The sequence below is a fragment of the Papaver somniferum genome, chromosome 11 (genome assembly GCF_003573695.1).
Source record: "Papaver somniferum cultivar HN1 chromosome 11, ASM357369v1, whole genome shotgun sequence".
Classification (NCBI taxonomy): Eukaryota; Viridiplantae; Streptophyta; class Magnoliopsida; order Ranunculales; family Papaveraceae; genus Papaver; species Papaver somniferum.
In genome coordinates, this window is record NC_039368.1 from 96,007,306 (window position 1) to 96,030,171 (window position 22,866).

Consider the following 22,866-nt stretch of genomic DNA (forward strand, 5'->3'; position numbering starts at 1 on the left):
AAAACGAAATTAGGTACTTTAATGAATATCTTGAGAATATTTCGGTTTTGTATAGCTGCTTAATTCTGAGTGTATTCAAAACTGGACTAGGTCCCGGGGGTTTTCTGCAATTGTGGCTTCCTCGTTAACAAAATCTTGTTTTGTCATTTACTTTACTTCCGCATTCTTATTATAATAAAGTAAATTACACTTGTAAGTTAATCTTAATCACCTGATGTTGATCCTATAGTAAATCGGTTTCGGACCACAATTATTATCAAGTGAATATCAAGTTGTTATATTGTCTCGACTTAGTTCATAGACGATCACACTTGGTATCAGACTTATAGGTTTATATTTAAAAGATTGTGATGTATTTGGGTACCCTCGTCTTTTCAACATGTCCTACACACTGGACATATTTTAACTTCTCATAACAGTTATAATTTTCCACCAAACAAAACAACAGTTAAAATCAGTATGTAGCTCGTGAAAATGCACCGGGTTCAATGAGGTTTTAATTTGGTGTCACAATGTATTAAAGCTTCATTGCATATCTCAAAGGATGTAACTTCAAGACATGTTTTAATTCTCATCACAGACTCATAAATACATGGTTGTTAACCGGTGGAAAAGAGCTCGGTTCAGTGAACAATAGAAGCAGGTAAACTGGTCATTTATTCATGCCTATTTACAAACACCCTTTCATGGAGTGCGACAAGTAATTTATCCATTAATTAAAATCTCAGAGGATATCCTGTCATGTAACGATATTCTCGGTCTACATGTTGTCTAGTTTAGAAGGTAGATTCTTCCCGTACTAGATTAGAGATTGATCACACACAAACTAAGGATCTGAGCAACATTTTATTTTTTATTACCCTACCTTCCCTGAACTTCTATATGTTAATATCGAATAAGATGGGTCCGGCAATTGTACTTTTTAAGGTAAAGTTAGGTAATGCAAATGCACCAGAAAGCAGGTTTGTGTAGAGAGTTCAGGAGATATGAGATGAATTTGGTGGCATTAAATCATTTACCTAAATTAGGTATTTCATTGAGAATAGTCATGGTTCGCTCCGCCTATCCAAATCATAATGCTCATCAGCATTTTACATGCTACTTGAATTGCGTACGTAAACCTTTGCAACTTCCAGATCTCAGAAATTTCCATACAACTCTATATCATCTTCCCAATATGCATATGGACTCTTACTAATTGGGATACTATAAATAAAGGTTATTCCTCTTCACTTGTATTACTACTATCTGTTATTGCAAGAATCTAATCAAGTCTTAAAAAATCACTTCTCTTACTCTCTCACTCCCTCCCCTCCCGAATTTAATCCATCCATCTTTTCTCTAAACTTTTATCAAGCTCTACCAAAACAACAATTTAAACATCAACTATATTTACACATACCATTTTTCTTTTGTTCTCAACTTTTTAACTTCTTATCCTTTCTATAGTATCCTTAGTTTCATCATCATCAAATGGATAAATTACCTAAATGTGTTACAAACTATACCCATCTTACTCCTTTAACATTCTTTCCAAGAGATGCATCAGTGTAACCTGATTGTATCTCTCTTATTTATGGTCGTTCACGTTTTACTTCACCTGATACGATGCATTAAATCTTGATTGCTCTTATTTAGGTTGTGTAATTCACCAGCTAGTTGAACAACCCTGTATTTCCACCTGTCATACAAAAAAAAAGGTAATCGATAGAAAATCAGAAGATGCACTATAAGGATGTAGAGAGAATTTTCGTTTGACAATTTGTGTAATTATTGTCTTCAAGGATATGCTTGAATTATCCTAATATAAGTGATTTTAGTAATTAGGCAACTGGTGTGCGATGTTTGTGTTCTGTCTGGGTAATATTGTAATAATGATCTCTATCGGTGCCCCTTTTACAATTAATTCATATTCATGAAAGGAAACAAGTAAATTAATCACTTCACCTGCTAATGTAAAGAGAATCGTATAAATATACATGAACAAAAAAAGTGGAAGCAAAAGGCTATGCCAAGGCAGCTGTTAAGAAAGTGGTTTTTTTCCAGTGAAACATTTCTTCAAACACTATGAACACGTTGTAATTACTCCCATACTCGGGAATATACGTTTTTAAGGAAATTGAAATACGCTTTGAAATCGAAATTGAATTTCACAGATTAATAAAAGTATATACCATTATGAAAAATAATTTACCATCCTATGGGATTATGTCTTCTATATACTTTTGACATGTTGTTCTTCTGCACATAGATTCGTAATGGTGATTAAATATCTCAATCAAAATAAAACTTGATCAAGCATAATTAAATCATCAAGTAAGAACACAAGATAAGCTAAAGATTAGGAGAGCAAACCCTATAGTTTGTCTTTACTAACCAATTCATCTTTCTTATCATCTTTGTTCTTCACATCTCTTATTTTCACACAAAAAATCATACACTTGTTTTGTTTCTCTCAGTAAGATTTATCGTTTTTAATGTAACTCAGACTGCAAAATAAAAATTGAAAGATCGAGAGAAGAAGGAGATCAAACGCAAAAAAACTCATATACTTTTTTTTCGTGGAAATAAGTTTTTTTTCTCCTTTCTTTTTCTCACGGAATATCTGATTGCAGAAAGTTGGGAATTTCTGTGAGAAAAGATAGGAATCGCTCTCCTTTGTCCAATTATGGATTTATGAAATACTATGGGTGGGTAGTGTTCAGCATTGAACGGTGAGGTGGGTTTCCTCACCACTCAACGTGGGTGAATTATTGAGTTAGTCCTTTTAAGGATTAGAGTGACATGCAACACTATCTAAATACTATAATGCAAAGTATTAATGAGCTATAGAATGAAAACGTAAATGTCACGAGAGATACTGAGAACTCTTATTAGCTTCTCCTTACTTCCAAACGGATGAACCCAAATTGGGTATATACACATACATGAGAAGATTAATAACGGGACACGTTTTATACCTGTTGATGCTGGCATATCGAGTGTCACACAAAACTACACCTCATATAGCGATCTAAACATAAGATGTTTAACCAATGGTGGCAAACTGTGTAATGACAAACATTTACAACACTCCCACTTGGGTGACCACCATGCCAGTAAGATATCAGTTCACCAAAACCTTGCCGGAAAAATCTGTTGAGACAAAAACTGGACAACAAAAGGTACAACACTTCGGGCTTTGTTTATCGTTGAGAACATGTAGCTAGGAAAAACCATTTGAAAAACTTGAACACCGGAAGCTCACAATGATGTGAACGATGTTGCTTATTTGCTTCATTAAAATCTTGTCAAGAAAATCCTTGCACGGTAAAAAACTCGATTACAAGATAGTGCGATTATTCGATAATCACACATGTGTGATTTCATCCTAGAAAACTATGTATCTTTACATGAGACTATGGAAGTAGATGTATGAACTTGTTTTCATAATCGAAAGGGAAATCATGATTGGTCTTGTTATTTCATCGAATATCTTTTGGATGACCAATGGAAGATGACTATGGTAGAAGCTATCTTTACTTTTTTGATACTTGAGGTATAACCGGTCATAGCCTATATAATATAGATAGTTGTAATCAGTCATGAGCTGCATTGGAAATCAAGGTATAACGGATCACAAGCTATATTGGAATGCAAGTTGTAACTGGTCACAAGTTACTTTGGGAACCAAGGTATAACCGATCACAAGATGAATTGGGAAATTAGTTGTAATCAGTCATAAGCTACCTTTTGGGAAGCAGGGTGTAACCGATCACAAGATACTTCAGGAAGCAAGGTGTAACCGGTCACAAGCTACTTCATAGAGAAAGATGTAACCGATTACAGCATGTAGAATCATGTTATAACCGGTCACAATATATTTTGGAGCGATGGTTTAATCGGTTCCGTGCACAAAACCAATAACCATGGTTCACATATTTCTTCATGGTGTGAATGAGTTAGGGTTTCGGCTTTTTCAAGATGAGAAGCTTCCAGATGTCGATATATTTGAACGTGTAGATAACTCTTAGCATTTATTGTTCAAAGATATTCCTTGATGCTCAAGGTGATCCCTGGTCTGAAATATTGAAAAGCATTTAATTATGATTTTCATCATATATGTTTTAATTACCAGCAATTAAAGAATATCCTCTGGAAAATATTATTAGTTGATGTGCTAGACTAATAATAGAAGTTTTTCTATGAGAGTTTTCGGAAATGTTGGTTAACATTAACTGGAAATAGGAAAACCGAATTTAGGTACTTTAATGCATATCTTGAGAATATTTCGGTTTTGGAATTTTCTTGTTGCCATACAGCCTTGGTCTATAAATACTTGAGTTTGCATTTCTTGCAAACTATCTTAAGAGCTAGGCAAACTTCATTTCTTGTAGTTTCCGGTGGAGCCGTCTATTAGGAGAGGAAAGTTCCCTAATTAGGCGGAATCTCTTACGACTGCTCGTTTAAAGACTTCTGTGGGATTAAGAAGCTCTAAGAGTACCGTTGGTAGGAAACTAGATAATTGCAGTGTTATTATTTTTCGATTATTGATTTTATTAACTAACGATTGTTGTAACTTTGATTGCACCTAGTTTGTTTATTCTTGAGAACATTCTCTTCTGATATAAAGCTCACTCAAACTAGAGCAAAATACCGACATGATCTTTAGAACCATCTTCGGATCTAAAGACATCTTGTGATAATCTATTGTTAACAGACTTCGTTATGTACGTGATTGATCACAAGAGGATTCAAGTGTTGTTGTGCAGGTCATTGAACGCAATAAAAGATTTGAAGACGAAGAAAAATTCTTATTAGTTTTGTATCTTGTGAATTTAGTTCACAAACCTTGATCGGTTGGGATCCAACTAGAATTGGTTTATCATTGATAAGCTTGATTGATTAGTTGCATGATATGGGCATCACTTTATAGTTTCTCTTTAAGATTTATATTGATTTACTGCGAATCTATACTTTGATTATTTCGGTAACCAAAAGATAGATTTATCTAACCAGACATAGGAGTTTAACAGATTAAACAGATGAGCCTTTGTCAACAACTTACATATCTTCTATCAAGATTGATTAGGGTGGTTACCAAACAGATTCTTCATTTGCTGTTTGGAATACTATCCAAAGGACTTGCTATTCACGTGCGTGACTCTAGAAGTCGAAAGCGCAGGGATACTGACGAAACTAAGTAGCTAGGGGTAGTCTGCTTGGTCTCAATTATACGAAGTTGGTATTAGATTTTGTATATAGCAGCTTAATTCTGAGAGTATTCAAAACTGGACTAGGTCCCAGGGATTTTTTGCATTTGCGGTTTCCTCGTTAAAAAAAATATTGTCGTGCATGTTAGTGCACTACTAGGTCAAACTCGCAAGCGTTGCTATCTCAAGCTTGTTTGTCAAGTTTAGTTTCAAAAACTATAAGTCTTGATTTCTAGTCTACTTATAGCTATGTCTCGGATTAGGATAGAATGTGTAGTTGAGCATTAGACTTCACGGCGTTCATCGATTAAAGACGAAGAACTACTAAGGGGACCTTGTGGAACTTCATCAACAAAAGGTATGTGGAGACTTGAAATCATCTATCACTCAAAAGTCTATCTACTCTATCTCCAATTTGAGACAAAAGTCGTATAGCTATATAGACTTCGAATATACACATTTGACATTTCGAGCTGAATTTCACTCACTTACATATTTCTCGAAATATGTGTTGGTAAGCTTTAGCTTTAACCAAGTTCATCTTATATTCTTGACGAAAGTCAAAAGATGATCATGTGAAAATCGCCTAGTAACATCTTACATGATTTGTGTGAGACATTCATTTGATGTAGACTCGGATGGTTTCGTATTGATCATTCGATCACGTGAAAATTACTTTGAAGCTAATAGTTTGTGTGAGACAGCTATTGTCTTCTTCTAAGAATGTTTCAATGATTGAAATGGGAGTTTAGAACAATTTACCATGATTGGATATAGCACAATATGCGTACTTGTATGCTAAACTGTTGCATGTTATTCCAAATCCAGGAATCATAGTATGCATACCCGTATGCGTACTGGTTGGTTAATGAAAGTCCGGGAACTTAGTATGCATACCCGTATGCGTACTGGCGTAAAGTTCATGTCCGGCCACTTAAGTATGCGTACCTGTTTGTATACCAGAGTAGGTTATGTTCTAAAATCAGTTTGTTCATGAACTAATACATTTATATATTAAGGAATGCAATCTTTTACAAACCGTGGCTATAATGTTCATGAATTGATTTGAGTAAATCAAAATCGATTTTGCTTCAATTGTGTCTTGTGTACTTCGATGAGAATATAAAACAATTGAACAACTCCAGAACTAGTTTATTTGAGTCATTTGAACTAGTTATGGTTAAGATGAATAAGGTTGATATGAAAGTGTTCATATGGCTAACTTCGATTAACTGTTATTGAGCCAACAAGGTGTACACGTTTAGATATGGTTACTCATATCTAAATGAAGTCACTTTTCATTTGTGTGTAATAACAAGCTAAGTTCGATCTAACGGTTGAAAGATATTAGCTTGAGTCTAATCAGGTTTTCATCTAACGGTGAATATTGAATGCTTTGTTACCAAGGTAGCATTGATTGCATACCCTGATTTAAAGACTATATAATGGAGAACTCTAACAACTGAGAAACCTAATCCCCACACCTTTTTTGTGATACTAGTTGGGACAAGATTCGATTCTCCTTTAACCTTAGGTTTTTTCCAAAACCCTGTAGGTTAACGACTTGAAGACTTCATTGGGATTGTGAAGCAAGACCCAACTATTTTCTCTGTAGTTGTGTGTTCTGATCTTGCTTTTTTCTATCGTATTAAGTACTATCTTCTCTAAGATTTGCTCGAGATTTAATCTCCGATAGGCAAGATAAAAAGTAGTCACAAACATCTTCATTTCATCGTTTGTGATTCCACAATATCTTGTTGCGCTACCATACGGTTAAGACTGTTGTGAGGTGATTGATATTACTAGGCTGTTCTTCAGGAATATAAGACCGGTGTATCAATTGGTTCTTGTTCACCTTGATTTATCAAAAGACGGAACAAAACTCATAGGTATTTCTGTGGGAGACAGATTGGTTTATCAAGTCTTTGACTTTGGGTCGTAGCAAATCTTAGTTGTGGGTGAGATCATCTAAGGGAATTAAGTGCATAGAGTCCTACTGGGATTCATAGGCCTAAGGAACGCGAGTGTACCTTGATCAGTATGAGATTTTTTAGGGCTCAAATCCGAAGTTAACTTGGAGTAGGCTAGTGTCTATAGCGGCTTAGTGCAGCGTGGTGTTCAAATCTGGTTTAAGTCCCGAGGTTTTTCTGCATTTGCGGTTTCCTCGTTAATAAAACTTCTGGTTTTTATGTTATTTCTTTTCCGAATTATATTTGTTTATATAATTAAAATATCACAAATTTTGCGTAGTTCAATCAATTAGATAATCCAACCTTTGGTTGTTGATATAAATTGATTGGCACTCGAACATTGGTATTTGGTACTGTTCAAGTTGTTTCACATAATAATCAGAATCGCGGATTTTTATCTGTTTGATTTGCTGATTACATTGTGAAACAGAGATACAACTCTTTGATATATTTCCATTGATTGAGACTAACCGTCTAGTTGATTCTCTTGGAATTATATTGGAGTTTGTCCATACAGATTCCCTAAAAGAAATACTGGGTGAGGTTGTTATACCCCCGCTTTTTTAATTGGTGTCAGAGCAGGCAAACACGTTTAAGACCTCATAAGTCTGTGTTTGTGGCAATCTGATTTGTGTGGATAGTTTTTTATCTCAAACTCGCGAACATAGAAATGAGTTCCAAAAGTTTTGATTATGCTAAATGTCTTGGGCTTACCTCTAAGGATAACTCCTTTGCCGATTCTTCCGAATCCCGAGGTAAGAATTTTTTGCTATCATATTCTGATAACTTTTCCTCTGATGTCATATTTAATATTATATCTGAAGCTGAAATGGGACTCACCATAACTCTAAAAGAATCTGCTGAGATTATTGACTCTCAAGGAGCTAAGATAAAGTTTCTTGAAGAAAAACATGATCACCTCATTGATGAGCTTGAGAAGTCTCTTGGTCGAGAACGGGAACTCTACAGCATCATTGAGTCCTTCACTAATAATATCGAAAAACATGTTCAAGAAACTACTCTACAATGTGAAAAGATTAGTACTCTTGAGGATATTGTTAAAGAAGATTCAATTAGAGAAAAACTGAAAAAGCGGGGGTCTAAAAACCACACCCAATATTTTGTTTGGCAATCTGAATAAACAAACTCCAATATACTTTCAAGAGAATAAACTAGACAGTTAGACTCAATCTATAAAAAGTATATCGAATAGTTTTATATCTCTATCTCTTGATTCAATCCGCAATCAGCAAATAGGAATTTGCGAGCCCGATTGAATGTAAGAGGATTAACCTGAACGGTACCAAAGACCGACGTTCAAGTGTCAATCAATTCACTCAACAACCCAAAGGCCGGATACAAGAACTGATTGGTCTTAACGCACAACCTATGATATTTCTATTATATAAATAAAATATAATGCGGAAAAGAAATAACACATACACCATAATTTTGTTAACGAGGAAAACGCAAATGCAAAAAAAAACCCAGGACCTAGTCCAGAATAAACACACACTGATTAAAAGCTGTTACACCAATTTCCTACTACCTATTCGGACTAGATGTAATACCTTCTTCAGCACTTGTAGAACTCCTAGCAAAATACCGATTCTCTTTAGAAATTCTTCACACAAATCTTCTAGCAGAACCCAGGGTTCTCTTTAGAAGATACACCACCGCGATTGATACGATTCGATATTTTGTCTGCACAAAACACCGGTTTGATTTCCCTTTAGATGTGAATCAAGGTTTTGGAAATCTTGTGTTTATTTTGATAAAAACAATTACTAGGTAAAAGTAATATCAAAACAAACTTGTAGATTAGGGATTATTATACTCTTCAAAAATAGGAAGAGAAACCTAATAACTCTACAACAAGAATAACTAGAATAAATCTAGAGATATCTTGTTTAAAACTTCTCAAGGATTTTTACGAGATGCCTCAATAGAAGTTTTTCTTTCTAGTCTCCGATTTCGACTAACAAGTGTTGGTATACAATCGGAAACTGAAATCTATCAAAACCTAGGGCTTATGATCAACAACTCTTGAATGATTTTATATCAGAAGAGAAAACCTTAGAATAGACAAGAGGTGAAAAACATAGATTACAATTTGTATAATCAATCACAAAGATTTAATTCAACTTGGATTTGTGATCCCCAATACAAAGACTTTATCTCACTCTTGTTCACGAAGAATAGAAGACATGGAAACAACCTGCAAAGCTTACGCCTATTTTCCAAAAGGGGATGAAAAACGTGTAAACTCACGAACCCTTTATTTATAATGAACAATAGCTTGGAAGCTAAGCAAAGCTATTTTCTTTTTTCAATACTCTCCTAAATATGGGAGTCTTTCCTAAGTTACAAATATTATGCATAAATAAATAATTAAATAATTAATTACCAAATATTTATTTATGTGAATAAATCACATTCTAACTTAGGCAGGAATTAAAAGTTATCACAAACACTTTAATATGGTAATTAAATATGTTTGGATTAATAGCCATCTTGCTTAGACAAGGAAACATCACCAACTTGACCAAAAATAGCTTTTAGTCACGTAATTGGGCCCAAGTCCATGAACTGTTACAAACATCCCATGAATTTTTTCCTACTAACGAACTTTAATAAAAATCGTTATAACTCGGAATTGGTGATTCTTGGCTCGTTGGATTCATAATCTCATTCACTATAACATGAGATTCTTTATAAGGATGAAGGTTATTGTCTCCAAGGTCATGAATCAAATATCCTCAAGTATATATACATCAGTGTACATTTACCGTCATTGGAATTGTTCCATAGAGTGAGCATTTATCTTGATAGATTAGAAAGGTGGAATTGAACAATAATCCAAATGAAATCAATCACATACCTTTGTTGATGAAGTACTTGTTGATGTCTTCTTGTAGTCTTCAATCTTCAATTTTCATCCTTTAAGGATAGCTTCGATTCAACTTCTTAGACCTAATCTAGTCTGAAACTATATTTAGTATGCTAAATCAAGAATGCATTTTTACAACTAAAATTGACAACTAACTTGACATACCAACGCTAGTGGATTCAACCGAGCGGTTCCCTTTGTCAACTTTAGTGACAAAATCATTTTACATATGGCTTGTACTTGTTAAAAGCAAAATCGACAAGCTTGATTTCCTTGGTTCTTCAACTCTGCGTGTGTTCAACTTGTACTTGTTGAGATCCATCAGAGTATTATTACACAACATCAAAGTTTCATTGTATCATAACTTTGACAATAATACTACGGTGATATGTATCACTCCCCCTTAGTTAATACTCCATCTCACATGGAAACCAATCCCCCTTACATAATGATCCGAAAACCATATGTATTTGTAGTGTGAAATACATATTAATTCTCCCCCTTTTTGTCAATAAAATTGGCAAAGTACAAGAACGAGATCATAATGAAATTTCCGAGGGAGACATTTCATGATAAAAGGAAAAATACATACCAACTAATTTAGATGCAATCATAAAGCCGAAGATAAATGCATTCATCAAGGAGTTTAAAGATACAAGATAACCCCTCTAAAATTCCACAGCCGCACACCCCTCAAGATATGGCCATTAAGCACAAGTTCAAAAGAACTCTCCCCCATTTGATCTCATTCCCGAAAGAACAACAAGAGTGACCTTACTCCAGAGATAAGGATTTATATATTGGATTTTAGAAAACCCACAAGGAGATGCGAACTAAGAACCAATCATTGAAAGTCTCTCATGAGATCAAGTTACTGAACAATAGAACTATCTCATGGTAATAATACACAATATGTAATCATGAAGATCAAATATTGTAATCATCTTTTCTAAAATACAAACTTGTATGAACAAGAATTGATATGCTTAGAAGGAAGAATAATCTTTTCCATAAGGATTTACACCAAGAATGGTTACCATAAGAGTATGAAAAAGATTCTTTGACAATAAACACCAACATCCATGGCTTTGATAATTGCTTCTAACTTATTATATTTAAGAATTCCAATCACAAATAAAGTTAGGTAATTAAGACTCGTACGCGTGGTATCTAACCATATTCATTTTAACCATAACTAGTTCAGATGACTCAAATGTACTATTTAGAGAGTTGTTCAATTGCAAGGAAATCTTATGTAACTACACAAGACACAATTGAAGCAAAGACGATTTGATTCACTTGAATCGGTTCATGAACTTTATAGCCACGATTTTCAAAATGCATTCCTTAGTTAAATAAGTATAAGTTCACAAACAATCGTCTTTAGATATAACCTAACTCAAGTTCACAGACTAGGTTCGCGAACTTAAGTTACCGGGCAGAGTTTACAAACTCCAGCAGAAATTCTCGGGTATGAGAACTTCGTCGGTTCGCGGACTGGGTTCGCGGACTGAGTTCGCGGACTTGGCTTCACGCAAGTAGTTTGTCAACTCCAGCTGAAATTCTCGGGTTTGAGAACTTCGGCAGTTCGCGGACTGAGTTCACGGACTTGGCTCACACCATTCTTCCGGTTCTCTTGATCAACAAAGTTCGCAAACTTTGGTTCAAGGAATATGACTTATACATAAATGTGTTTCCACAACAATGCTTATGTCCATCATTGGTTATGTAATTTAAACTCTCATTTCAATCATTGAAACTTTCTTAGAGGACGTTATATAGTTGTTACACCATTTCTCGTCAAAGAAATTTTCAAAGTGATTGAAACATATCATGACTTTCGTCACTAGGTAAAGATGAACTTGGTTGAAGCAAAAGCTTACCAGCACATATTTTGAGAAATATGTAAGCGAGTTAGACTCAGCTCGAAACAATAAATTGTTCCTCGTATTCAGAAATTACCCAACACAATATGTGCGCCCCAATTGTTTTGCAATCCTCACCGCATTTAATAGGGCTTCATGGTGAGGATGCACTTTCAACACAATCAGGTTGTGTTGAAGTGAGCAAAATCTTGCTCACGACAGGTATTCGAAACAAAATCAAATATGAAATCTAGGAATTTAACAACTTCCTTGAAACTTTCAATAACTGTTCCATACCTTTTGTAAGATGTTATCCCTTGTAGAACTCTTTTCTGGGAGATCCTTCTTAATAGTACTCTTTGTTTTATTGGTCTTCTTTGGTACCCATTTCTGAGCAACTTTTGGAGCAACGTATTTCTTTTTCTCCCCAATATAATATGGAACTTCTTGGGGTGAATGCTGAAAAAACTGATATTATGAGACTCAGTTTTTCTCCAGTTTGGAACATCAGATCTTGTCATTTTAACAGAATAAGATCTGATTTTATTTCGTTTAAGAAATCTGTAATTCTTTTGCGAGTGACCTGGTTTTCCACAATAGAAACAATGTTTAGTAGAATGGAAAAAGTTATGTTTAGTGTTACCTGAATGTTTATGTGCTTGCTTTGGAACTTGACAGGATTTCCTCTTTTCGTTATCAGCAGTTGATAGAGATACTTTATTTTTTTCAACCGTGGAAGGTTTTGGTTGAGAAGAATCTTTAGCTTTGAAAATTTTTACCTCTTTACAAATACTATGAGTGTTTATTCCTTCATAGCCCAATCCTCGTGTATCACGATGAATTCTACATGCTCCCAATATCGAGGTTAATTTATCTGAGCTGCTATTTCTAGACTAACTCTCTTTTAAGCTCGAGTTTTCTTCTTCCAAACTTTTGACCTTCTCAAGCGCAATAACTAGATCATTCTTGGATGATTCACATTGAACTTTGAGATCTTCTTTTTCCGAATCAAATAACAAGTTTACCTCAATTTTCTCCAAGTTATCTAGCTTTGCTTGAAGAATAATTTCCCGATCACGACCTTCGGCAATTTCTTCTTTAAGCTTTCGTATTTCTTTGAGATAATCTCTTGCACCACTAGAATCAAGTTGGTCTTGCAAGTCTTTATTTCGACTACAAAGTATGTCATATTTAACTTTCTCACTGGAAATGGTGCTCTCAGCTTCTGAAAGTTTCCGATGACATTCTTTAAGAAGATTATTAGCAACTGGATCAACATGGAACACTTCTTCGTCAGAATCAGAATCAGTATCCGAAAGAATTTTTCCAGAAGCTAATGCAACCTCGCCTATGAGCTCTTGAGGATTATAATATTCAGGTCCATCATCAAAAGTAGGAAAATCTGCTGCATATGTCGATTGTCTACGGCTCCAGCTAGGACATACTGAAGACAAGTGCCCGAAACCACGACAGTTATAGCGTTGTACATCATCCTTAGGAGATGTTACAATTTTATAAAAACTCTTTTTCTTGTCTCTCAAGAATTTTCTAAATTGTCGTGGAATAACATCCTTAGTATCTGGCGAACCAGATTTATCCTTAGAGGATTCAGAACTGTTTGCAGCTTTAAGAGAAATCACCTCTTTTCTTGCGTGTTCATTATCAAAGATCTTTAACTTTCCAACAAGAGTATTTCTGGAGAGTGTAGAAAGATCGTTTGCTTCTTCAATGGCGTGTTTCTTAGACTCGTATCTTGATGGTAGAGACCTGAGAATTTTGCACATAATATCTTTCTCTGGAATAGTTCTTCTTAATGAATATGAGGCGTTAACTATTTGAGAAAGTCTTTGGTCAAACTTATCAAAGGTTTCATCATCAGACATGCGAAAGTTTTCCCAGTCAGATGCTAGGTATTGAAGCCTCACTTCTTTCTCTGCGGCATTTCCTTCGAATACGGTTTCTAAGATATCCCAAGCATCTTTAGACTTATTACACGTAGTAACGTGGTGCTGAAGATCTGGGGTAATGGCGTGGATGATCGCATTTAATCCTTCAGATTTTTGCTTTGCAACAAGAATCTCAAGATCATTATAATCACCAATATTCTTTTCAACAGTTACACCGTCTACTGTAACTGATGGATGATCATAGCCATTAACGATACAAATCCATGATTGAAAATCTCGCGCTTGAATGAAAGAGCGCATAACAATTTTCCACCATAAATAGTTCGTGCCATCGAAGACTGGTGGTATGTTTATAGACATAGCACCTCTGTCCATAGAATCAGATTGTTACAAACACAGGCTTATGAGGTCTTAGCGTGCTTGCCTGCTCTGATACCATTGAAAAAGCGGGGGTCTAACAACCACACCCAATATTTCGTTTGGCAATCTGAATAGACAAACTCCAATATACTTTCAAGAGAATCAACTAAATAGTTACACTCAATCTATAAAAAGTATATCGAATAGTTTTATATCTCTATCTCTTGATTCAATCGCAATCAGCAAATAGGAATTTGAGAGCCCGGTTGAATGTAAGAGGATTAACTTGAACGGTACCAAAGACCAATGTTCAAGTGTCAATCAAATCACTCAACAACCCAAAGGCCGGATACAAGAACTAATTGATCTTAACGCACAATCTGTGATATTTCTATTATATAAATAAAGTATAATGCGGAAAAGAAATAACACAGACACCAGAATTTTGTTAACGAGGAAACCGCAAATGCAGAAAAACCCCTGGACCTAGTCCACCTAGTCCAGAATAAACACACACTGATTAAAAGTTGTTACACCAATTTCCTACTACCTATTCGGACTAGATGTAATACCTTCTTCAACACTTGTAGAACTCCTAGCAGAATACTGATTCTCTTTAGAAATTCTTCACATAAATCTTCTAGCAGAACCCAAGGTTCTCTTTAGAAGATACACCACCGCGATTGATACGATTCGATATTTTGTTTGCACAAAACACCGGTTTGATTTCCCTTTAGATGTGAATCAAGTTTTTGGAAATCTTGTGTTTATTTTGATTAAAAACAATTACTAGGTAAAAGTAATATCAAAACGAACTTGTAGATTAGGGATTATTATACTCTTCAAAAATAGGAAGAGAAACCTAATAACTCTACAACAAGAATAACTAGAACTATGGAATGCTTTATATCAGAAGAGAAAATCTTAGAATAGACAAGAGGTGAAAAACCTAGATTACAAGTTGTATAATAAATCACGAAGATTTAATTCAACTTGGCTTTGTGATCCCCAATACAAAGACTTTATCTCACTCTTTTTCATGAAGAACAGAAGACATGGAAACAACCTTCAAAGATTACACCTATTTTCCAAAAGAGGATGAAAAACGTGTAAACTCACGAACCTTTTATTTATAATGAACAATAGCTTGGAAGCTAAGAAAAGCTATTTTCCTTTTTCAAGACTCTCCTAAATATGGGAGTCTTTCCTAAGTTACAAATATTATGCATAAATAATTAATTAGCAAATATTTATTTATGTGAATAAATCACATGCTAACTTAGGCAGGAATTAAAAGTTATCACAAACACTTTAATATGGTAGTCAAATATGTTTGGATTAATAGCCATCTTGCTTAGACAAGGAAACATCACCAACTTGACCAAAAATAGCTTTTAGTCACGTAATTGGGCCCAAGTCCATGAACTGTTACAAACAGCCCATGAATTGTTTCCTACTAACGAACTTTAATAAATCGTTATAACTCGGAATTGAGTGATTCTTGGATCGTTGGATTCATAAGCTCATTCACTATAACATGATATTCTTTATAAGTATAAAGGTTATTGTCTCCAAGGTCATGAATCAAATATCCTCAAGTATATATACATAAATGTACATTTACCGTCATTGGAATTGTTCCATAGAGTGAGCATTTATCTTGATAGATTAGAAAGGTAGAATTGAACAAGAATCCAAATGAAATCAATCACATACCTTTTTTGATGAAGTACTTGTTGATGTCTTCTTGTAGTCTTCAATCTTCAATCTTCATCCTTTAAGGATAGCTTCGATTCAACTTCTTAGACCTAATCTAGTCCGAAACTATCTTTAGTATGATAAATCAAGAATGCATTTTGGCAACTAAAATTGACAACTAACTTGACATACCAACGCTAGTGGGTTCAACCGAGCAGTGCTCTAACAAAAACGTTTGATCAAGACTCACTCATCAAATCTAAACAACCTTCGTGTTTGAAAAAGAGGGGTCTATCAACCTCACCCAATATTTCGCTTAGGAATCTGTATGGACTAACTCCAATATACTTTTAAGAGAATCAACTAGACAGTCGGACTCAATCTTAATAAAAAAGTATATCAAAGAGTTATATCTCAATCTCCCAATTCAATCCGCAATCAAACAAATACAATTTGCGAGCCCGATTGAATATAAGAGAAATAACTTGAACGGTACCAAAGACCAATGTTCAAGAATCAATCAATTTCAATCAACAACCAAAGGTTGGATTTACCAATTGATCGATTCAACGCACAACCTGTGATATTTCAATTATATAAGAAAATATTATGCGGAAAATAAATAATACAGACACTAGAAGTTTTGTTAACGAGGAAACCGCAAATGCATAAAACCCCCGGGACCTAGTCCAAATTTGAACAACAAACTATATTAAGCCGCTACAGATACTAGCCTACTGCAAAGCTAACTTCGGTCTAGAATGTAGTGGAATCCTAATCAATCTAAAACTGATTCAAGGTACAGTCGTGTTCCTTATGTCTCTGATCCCAGTAGGATACAACGCATTTGATTCGCTTAGCTGATCTCACCCACAACTAAGAGTTGCTACGACCCAAAGTCGAAGACTTGATAAACAAATCTGTCTCACACAGAAAAGTCTATCGGAGTAAATAAATCTGTTTGTCAAAGAAATACCTACGAGTTTTTATTCCGTCTTTTGATAAATCAAGGTGAACAAGAACCAATAGATAACCCGGACTTATATTCCCGAAGAACATACTAGTACTATTATCAATCAACACAATAATCTTAATCGATTAACGAAATAAGATATTGTGGAATCACAAATGATGAGACGAAGATGTTTAAGACTACTTTTCTATCTTGCCTATCGGAGATATAAATATCAACCCAATCTTATGATTGCATTCAATCATGATAGAAAACAGCAAGATCATATCACGCAACTACAAATAAAATAGTTGGGTCTGGCTTCACAATTCCAATAAAGTCTTCAAGTCGTTAACCTACATGGTTTCTTGAAAAACCTAAGGTTAAAGGAGAATCGACTCTATATTATACAACTAGTATCACACAGGATGTGTGGGGATTAGGTTCCTATTTGTTAGAATTCTCCTTTATATAGATTTCAAATCAGGGTTTGCAATCTAAGTTACCTTGGGAACAAAGCATTCAATATTCACCGTTAGATGAAAACCTGATTAGATACAAGCTAATATCTTTCAACCGTTAGATCGAACTTAGCTTGTTATACACAAATGAAATGCACCTTCATTTAGGTTTGAGTAATCGTACCTAAACGTGTACACTTAGTCTGTTCAACAATAGTTAACCAATGGTTAGCCATATGAGCACTTTCATATCAACCCTATTCATCTTCACCATAACTAGTTCAAATGACTTTAATGAACTAGTCTGAGAGTTGTTCAAATGCTTAGATCTCATAGAAGTACACAAGACACAATCGAAGCAAAATCGATTTTGATTCACTCGAATCAGTTCATGAACATTATAGCCACGGTTTTCAATGATTGCATTTCTTATTATATAAATATTTTAGTTCATGAACAAACCGATTTTAGAAAGTAACCTACTTAAGTATGCAAACGGGTATGCATACCTAAGTAGCCGGACCGAGTTTGGTTACGCCAGTTCCCTCGAGTAGTTCTTCGTCTTCATTTGATTAACGCCGTGGAGTCTAGAGCTCCACTAAACTTACTATCCTAATCTGAGACTTAGTTATAAGTAGAATAGAAATCAAGACTTATAGTTTTGGCAACTAAACTTGACAAACAAGCTTGAGAAATCAACGCTTGCGAGTTCGACCGAGCAATGCACTAACAATCTCCCCCTTTGTCAATTTTAGTGACAAAACTATCAATAAATATGGAATACAAAATAAATAAACTTTGTAGCTTCTCATCCAAATGCTTGATCTCCTTAGTTCTTCAACATTACTCGAAATCTTCGTCACTTCCAAGTACTCCAATGATTCTAAAGATGTTCAGTTCAACATCATAGTTGTTGAAGATCCGTAGCTATAACAATGAGAAAACAATAGCTCTCAATCACTGTTATACAGTGTCATAGTATTATTATACAACATCAACGTTCAATTGTATCACAAATTTAACAACAATATTATGGTGATATGTATCACTCCCCCTTAGTCAATACTTCAGCTCACATGAAAACCACTCCCCCTTACATAATGATCCGAAAACAACATGTATTTGTATTGTGAACTATACATTAATTCTCCCCCTCTTTGTCAATAAAATTAGCAAAGGTACGAAAATTAGTGGGATCCTAATGAATTTCCATAGAGATACTTCATGACCAAAAGAAAAGCACATATCAACTTTTTTAGATGCAATCATCTAGCCGAAACTAAATGCATTCATCAAGGAGTTTATAAAGATACAAGATAACCCCTGTAATATTCCACAGCCGCACTCCCCATAAAGATTTGGCAATTAAGAACAAGTTCAATTAAGAACTCTCCCCCATAAAATGTCATTCCCGAAAGAACAACAAGAGCGACCTTACTTTCACAAGAAAAGAAGGATTTCTTTGGACATTAACAAATCACATAAAACATGAATTTGTATCCAAAAATCTCAACTAAATTAACTACAAGAGAACCCATGATTAATTTAATCGGAAATGCTCACATAAGAAAACTTACGGAGCCGCACAATATTTACATAAAGATATGGATCAGGGAAGATCGATACTACGGAATATACAAAGATTCATTCTATTTTTCATCACTATTTGCACAATGACATATAATAGACTTTGTCTTTGTAAACAAAAGTTCATCCTATCTTCCATTAATATTTGCATAATGACATAATAGGCTTAAATTTTGTTTGTCAAAAGTTCATTCTATCTTTTATCAATACTTTCATACCGACATATGATAGACTTAAATTTTGACCACGCCATCTGTACTTCTTATAGATCCCCATATTTAGCAATTTAATTGAAAGATAAAATCATTCAAGGCTAAATATCATAAAATATATTACAACGGTTTTAACAGGATCAACATAAGAAGTTTAACAGACAAAATAACAGAAACACCAGAGCAGAGATCAATCACTTCTTCCATAATGATCTCTAGCAATTTCATAAAACTTCTCGATTAGATCCGGATGTTCTGCTTCAGCATACCCCAACTGCTCTTTCATGCAATCAACTTCATCTTGAAGGTACACAAGTTCAGAGTTTGCAGCTGCAAAAGTACTTGCTGGGGTACTGGTTGAAGATCGCTTCATTTTTTTGATGCTTGCTTTACTCAGAACCTTTGGGCCACCACTCCCAGAACCAAAAGAAGTGATGTTAAAGTGACTGCAAATCCTTGAGATGAGTCAGGGAAAGCCAGGAGTCTTCTTTGAAGTCTGTTTTACACTTATCATATGGTTAACAATAAGTCCACAGAAATCAATGTCTCTACCTTCAATAATATAACAGATCAATTCAGCAACAGACCTGGTCTATAAATTGTTGCCAATAGTGCTTCGCATCATGTTGGCCACAATAAGTTTTGCAGTAAATTTGAGAAACAACTCAGCACTACAAACATTAATCTTTCCATCCCTCCGAGAAACATCTCGATCAAAGAGATGATTTGACATCACCTGTGGAGTCAATCTTTCATTCTCAAGAGGAGGAAATCGAGCACTACCAATATGAGTTAAATTCAACAAGTAAGCAATAATATTATTATCCACAGTAAAAGAAGTACCTCCTACCATAATTTTGAACATGCAATTGGCAGGGTCAGGATCATGAATATTAGCATAAGCAGTCATTTCAATACGAGCAGTTCCTAATGGTTCGTGAATGATGCAGTTAAACCTTGTACCACAATTTCTGATTCATCATAGTACCTTTCAAAAATTGGTTGTTTGTTCTTATACTCCAAGTAGAGAGCACGAGCAGCATGGTTAACAAACCTGGCACGAATACTAGGGTCGTAGAAGGAATTATCCCTAGCTTGACCACTTGAACTTCTGATATGACCAATTCTCCTAGAAGCCATTATTGAATATGAATTCTCAAAGAAGAAGAATTGAGGAACTTACTTGGTTCGTGAACAGTTGTTAATGGTGAAATTCCAAAATGTTGACAAAAGCGAAAACAGTTCTTGATCCAACGTACATGAGATTCTCCCGAGTTTAATGGATAAAATTAAATACAAAAAGTTGATGAAATATGATTAAAGGAGAAGGAGTGTTCCTGAACTGGTGGTTTTCTTCTTCGTACACGAACAGAAGAGATGAAAGAGAGGGAAAATAAAACGAAGAGATTCTTCCCTATTTTATTGTGTCAAACAGTGGACCTGAGCCGGTTCAGGTACGTTCTAGAACAAGATTCAAACCCGTATAGGACCGGATTCAAAGTGTGTGAAACGTATGTGTGCGAATTAGGACCTGTTTGGGTAATACATTAAAATAAAGAGTTTGGAGTAGAAACTCAACAAAGCTCTACCAGGAAATTCACAAAGACACACCCTTATGCACCATGACACCAAGAAAGAGTTTCTTTCCAGCAGCTCTTACAACATCCAGTATCGAAAGACACCCAGATGTTTTTTTCTTTTGTTTTTCAAAGAACATCAAGATCCCACAAAAAAGATTTTGTTCCTGATTTCTTGTTTTACTACAAAAGAAAGACAATTTATGCATATAGTTTTTAGTACTGCGAAGGGAAACTCTTTCGTTAAAAAAAGACATCCTTACTTCTTCATGAAAGAAGATAATACTACTATCTTGATAGGAGGCATCAGGAACTGAGCAATGAAGTGACTCATGCATTGAAATGATATACTCAGATGACTGATCAGATTCAAACTCCTCTTGTAATACGTTTATTTTGTTATAATTAATTGGATTAGCAGAGGAGGAGCACTGCTCTCACTGATTAGTAAATCAATGTCAACCTCGGCATAAATATTATTCATCATAACTTGATTTAGCCTGTCAAGAGATTCTTGTTCATTCTGGAGATATAGATCAACATCATAGGATAAGCTTTCAAGTTTCTTTTCAATTCCTAAAAAATCTTCAAGGGATTTTAATCCTGGTGGAGGTTTAGATAAACTTTCTTCTACAGATTTTATTAAATCAGTCATGGGAGAGAATTCTGGAATCCCTGGATCTGGTGGTGCATTTATTGAGATAGCACTACTGTCCATATTCAGATCGCTAAAAGCACAGACTTATGAGGTCTTAAACGTATTTTCCTGCTCTGATACAAATTGAAAGAGTGGGGGTCTAACAACCTCACCCAATATTCCTCTTAGCAATCTGTATGGACTAACTCCAATATACTTTTAAGAGAATCTACTGGACAGGCGGACTCAATCTTAATAAAAAAGTATATCAAAGAGTTATATCTCAATCTCTCAATTCAATCCACAATCAAACAAATACAATTTCCGAGCCTGATTGAATATAAGAGAAATAACTTGAACGGTACCAAAGACCAATGTTCAAGGATCAATCAATTTCAATCAACAACCAAATGTTGGATTTACAATTAATCGATTAAACGCACAACCTGTGATATTTCAATTATATAACAAAACATAATGCGGAAAAGAAATAACACAGACACCAGAAGTTTTGTTAACGAGGAAACCGCAAATGCAGAAAAACCCCGGGAGCTAGTCCAGATTTGAACACCACACTGTACTAATCCGATATAGACACTAGCCTATTACAAAGCTAACTTCGGTCTGGAATGTAGTTGAACCCTAATCAATCTCACACTGATTCAAGGTACAGTCGCGTTCCTTACGTCTTTTTATCCCAGCAGGATACTACGCACTTGATTCCTTTAGTTGACCTCACCCACAACTAAGAGTTACTACGACCCAAAGTCGAAGACTTGATAAACAAATCTGTCTCACACAGAAAATTCTATGGGAATAGATAAATATATCTCCCACAGAAATACCTACGAGTTTTTGTTACGTCTTTTGAAAAATCAAGGTGAACATGAACCAATTGATAACCGGGACTTATATTCCCGAAGAACAGCCTAGTATTATCAATAACCTCACAATAATCTTAATCGATTAACGAAACAAGATATTGTGGAATCACAAACGATGAGATGAAGATGTTTGTGACTACTTTTCTGTCTTGCCTATCGGAGATATAAATCTCAATCCAATCTTACGATTGCACTCAATCACGATAGAAAACAACAAGATCAGATCACGCAACTACAGATAAAATAGTTGGGTCTGGCTTCACAATTCCAATGAAATCTTCAAGTCGTTAACCTACAGGGTTTCGTGAAAAACATAAGGTTAAAGGAGAATCGACTCTAGCTTATAAAACTAGTATCACACATGAGGTGTGGGGATTAGGTTTCCCAGTTGCTAGAGTTCTCCTTTATATAGATTTCAAATCAGGGTTTGTAATCTAAGTTACCTTGGTAACAAAGCATTCAATATTCACCGTTAGATGAAAACCTAATTAGATTCAAGCTAATATATTTCAACCGTTAGATCGAACTTAGCTTGTTATACACAAATGAAATGCACCTTCATTTAGGTTTGAGTAACCATACCTAAACGTGTACACTTAGCCGGTTCAACAATACTTAACCAATGGTTATCCATATGAGCACTTTCATATGAACCTTATTCATCTTCACCATAA

At 34.9% G+C, this 22,866-nt stretch overlaps 1 protein-coding gene across 1 annotated transcript in view; it reads right to left on the bottom strand.

Moving 5' to 3' along the window:
• The window catches only part of LOC113324798 (DEAD-box ATP-dependent RNA helicase 7-like), a 40,861-nt gene extending 21,394 nt beyond the window's left edge, over positions 1-19,467 (bottom strand). Inside the window, exon 1 of the mRNA XM_026573088.1 lies at positions 19,364-19,467. Coding sequence (XP_026428873.1) covers positions 19,364-19,467 — 104 coding nt within the window. The remainder of the gene's footprint in view (positions 1-19,363) is intronic.
• Positions 19,468-22,866: the final 3,399 nt, after the last annotated feature.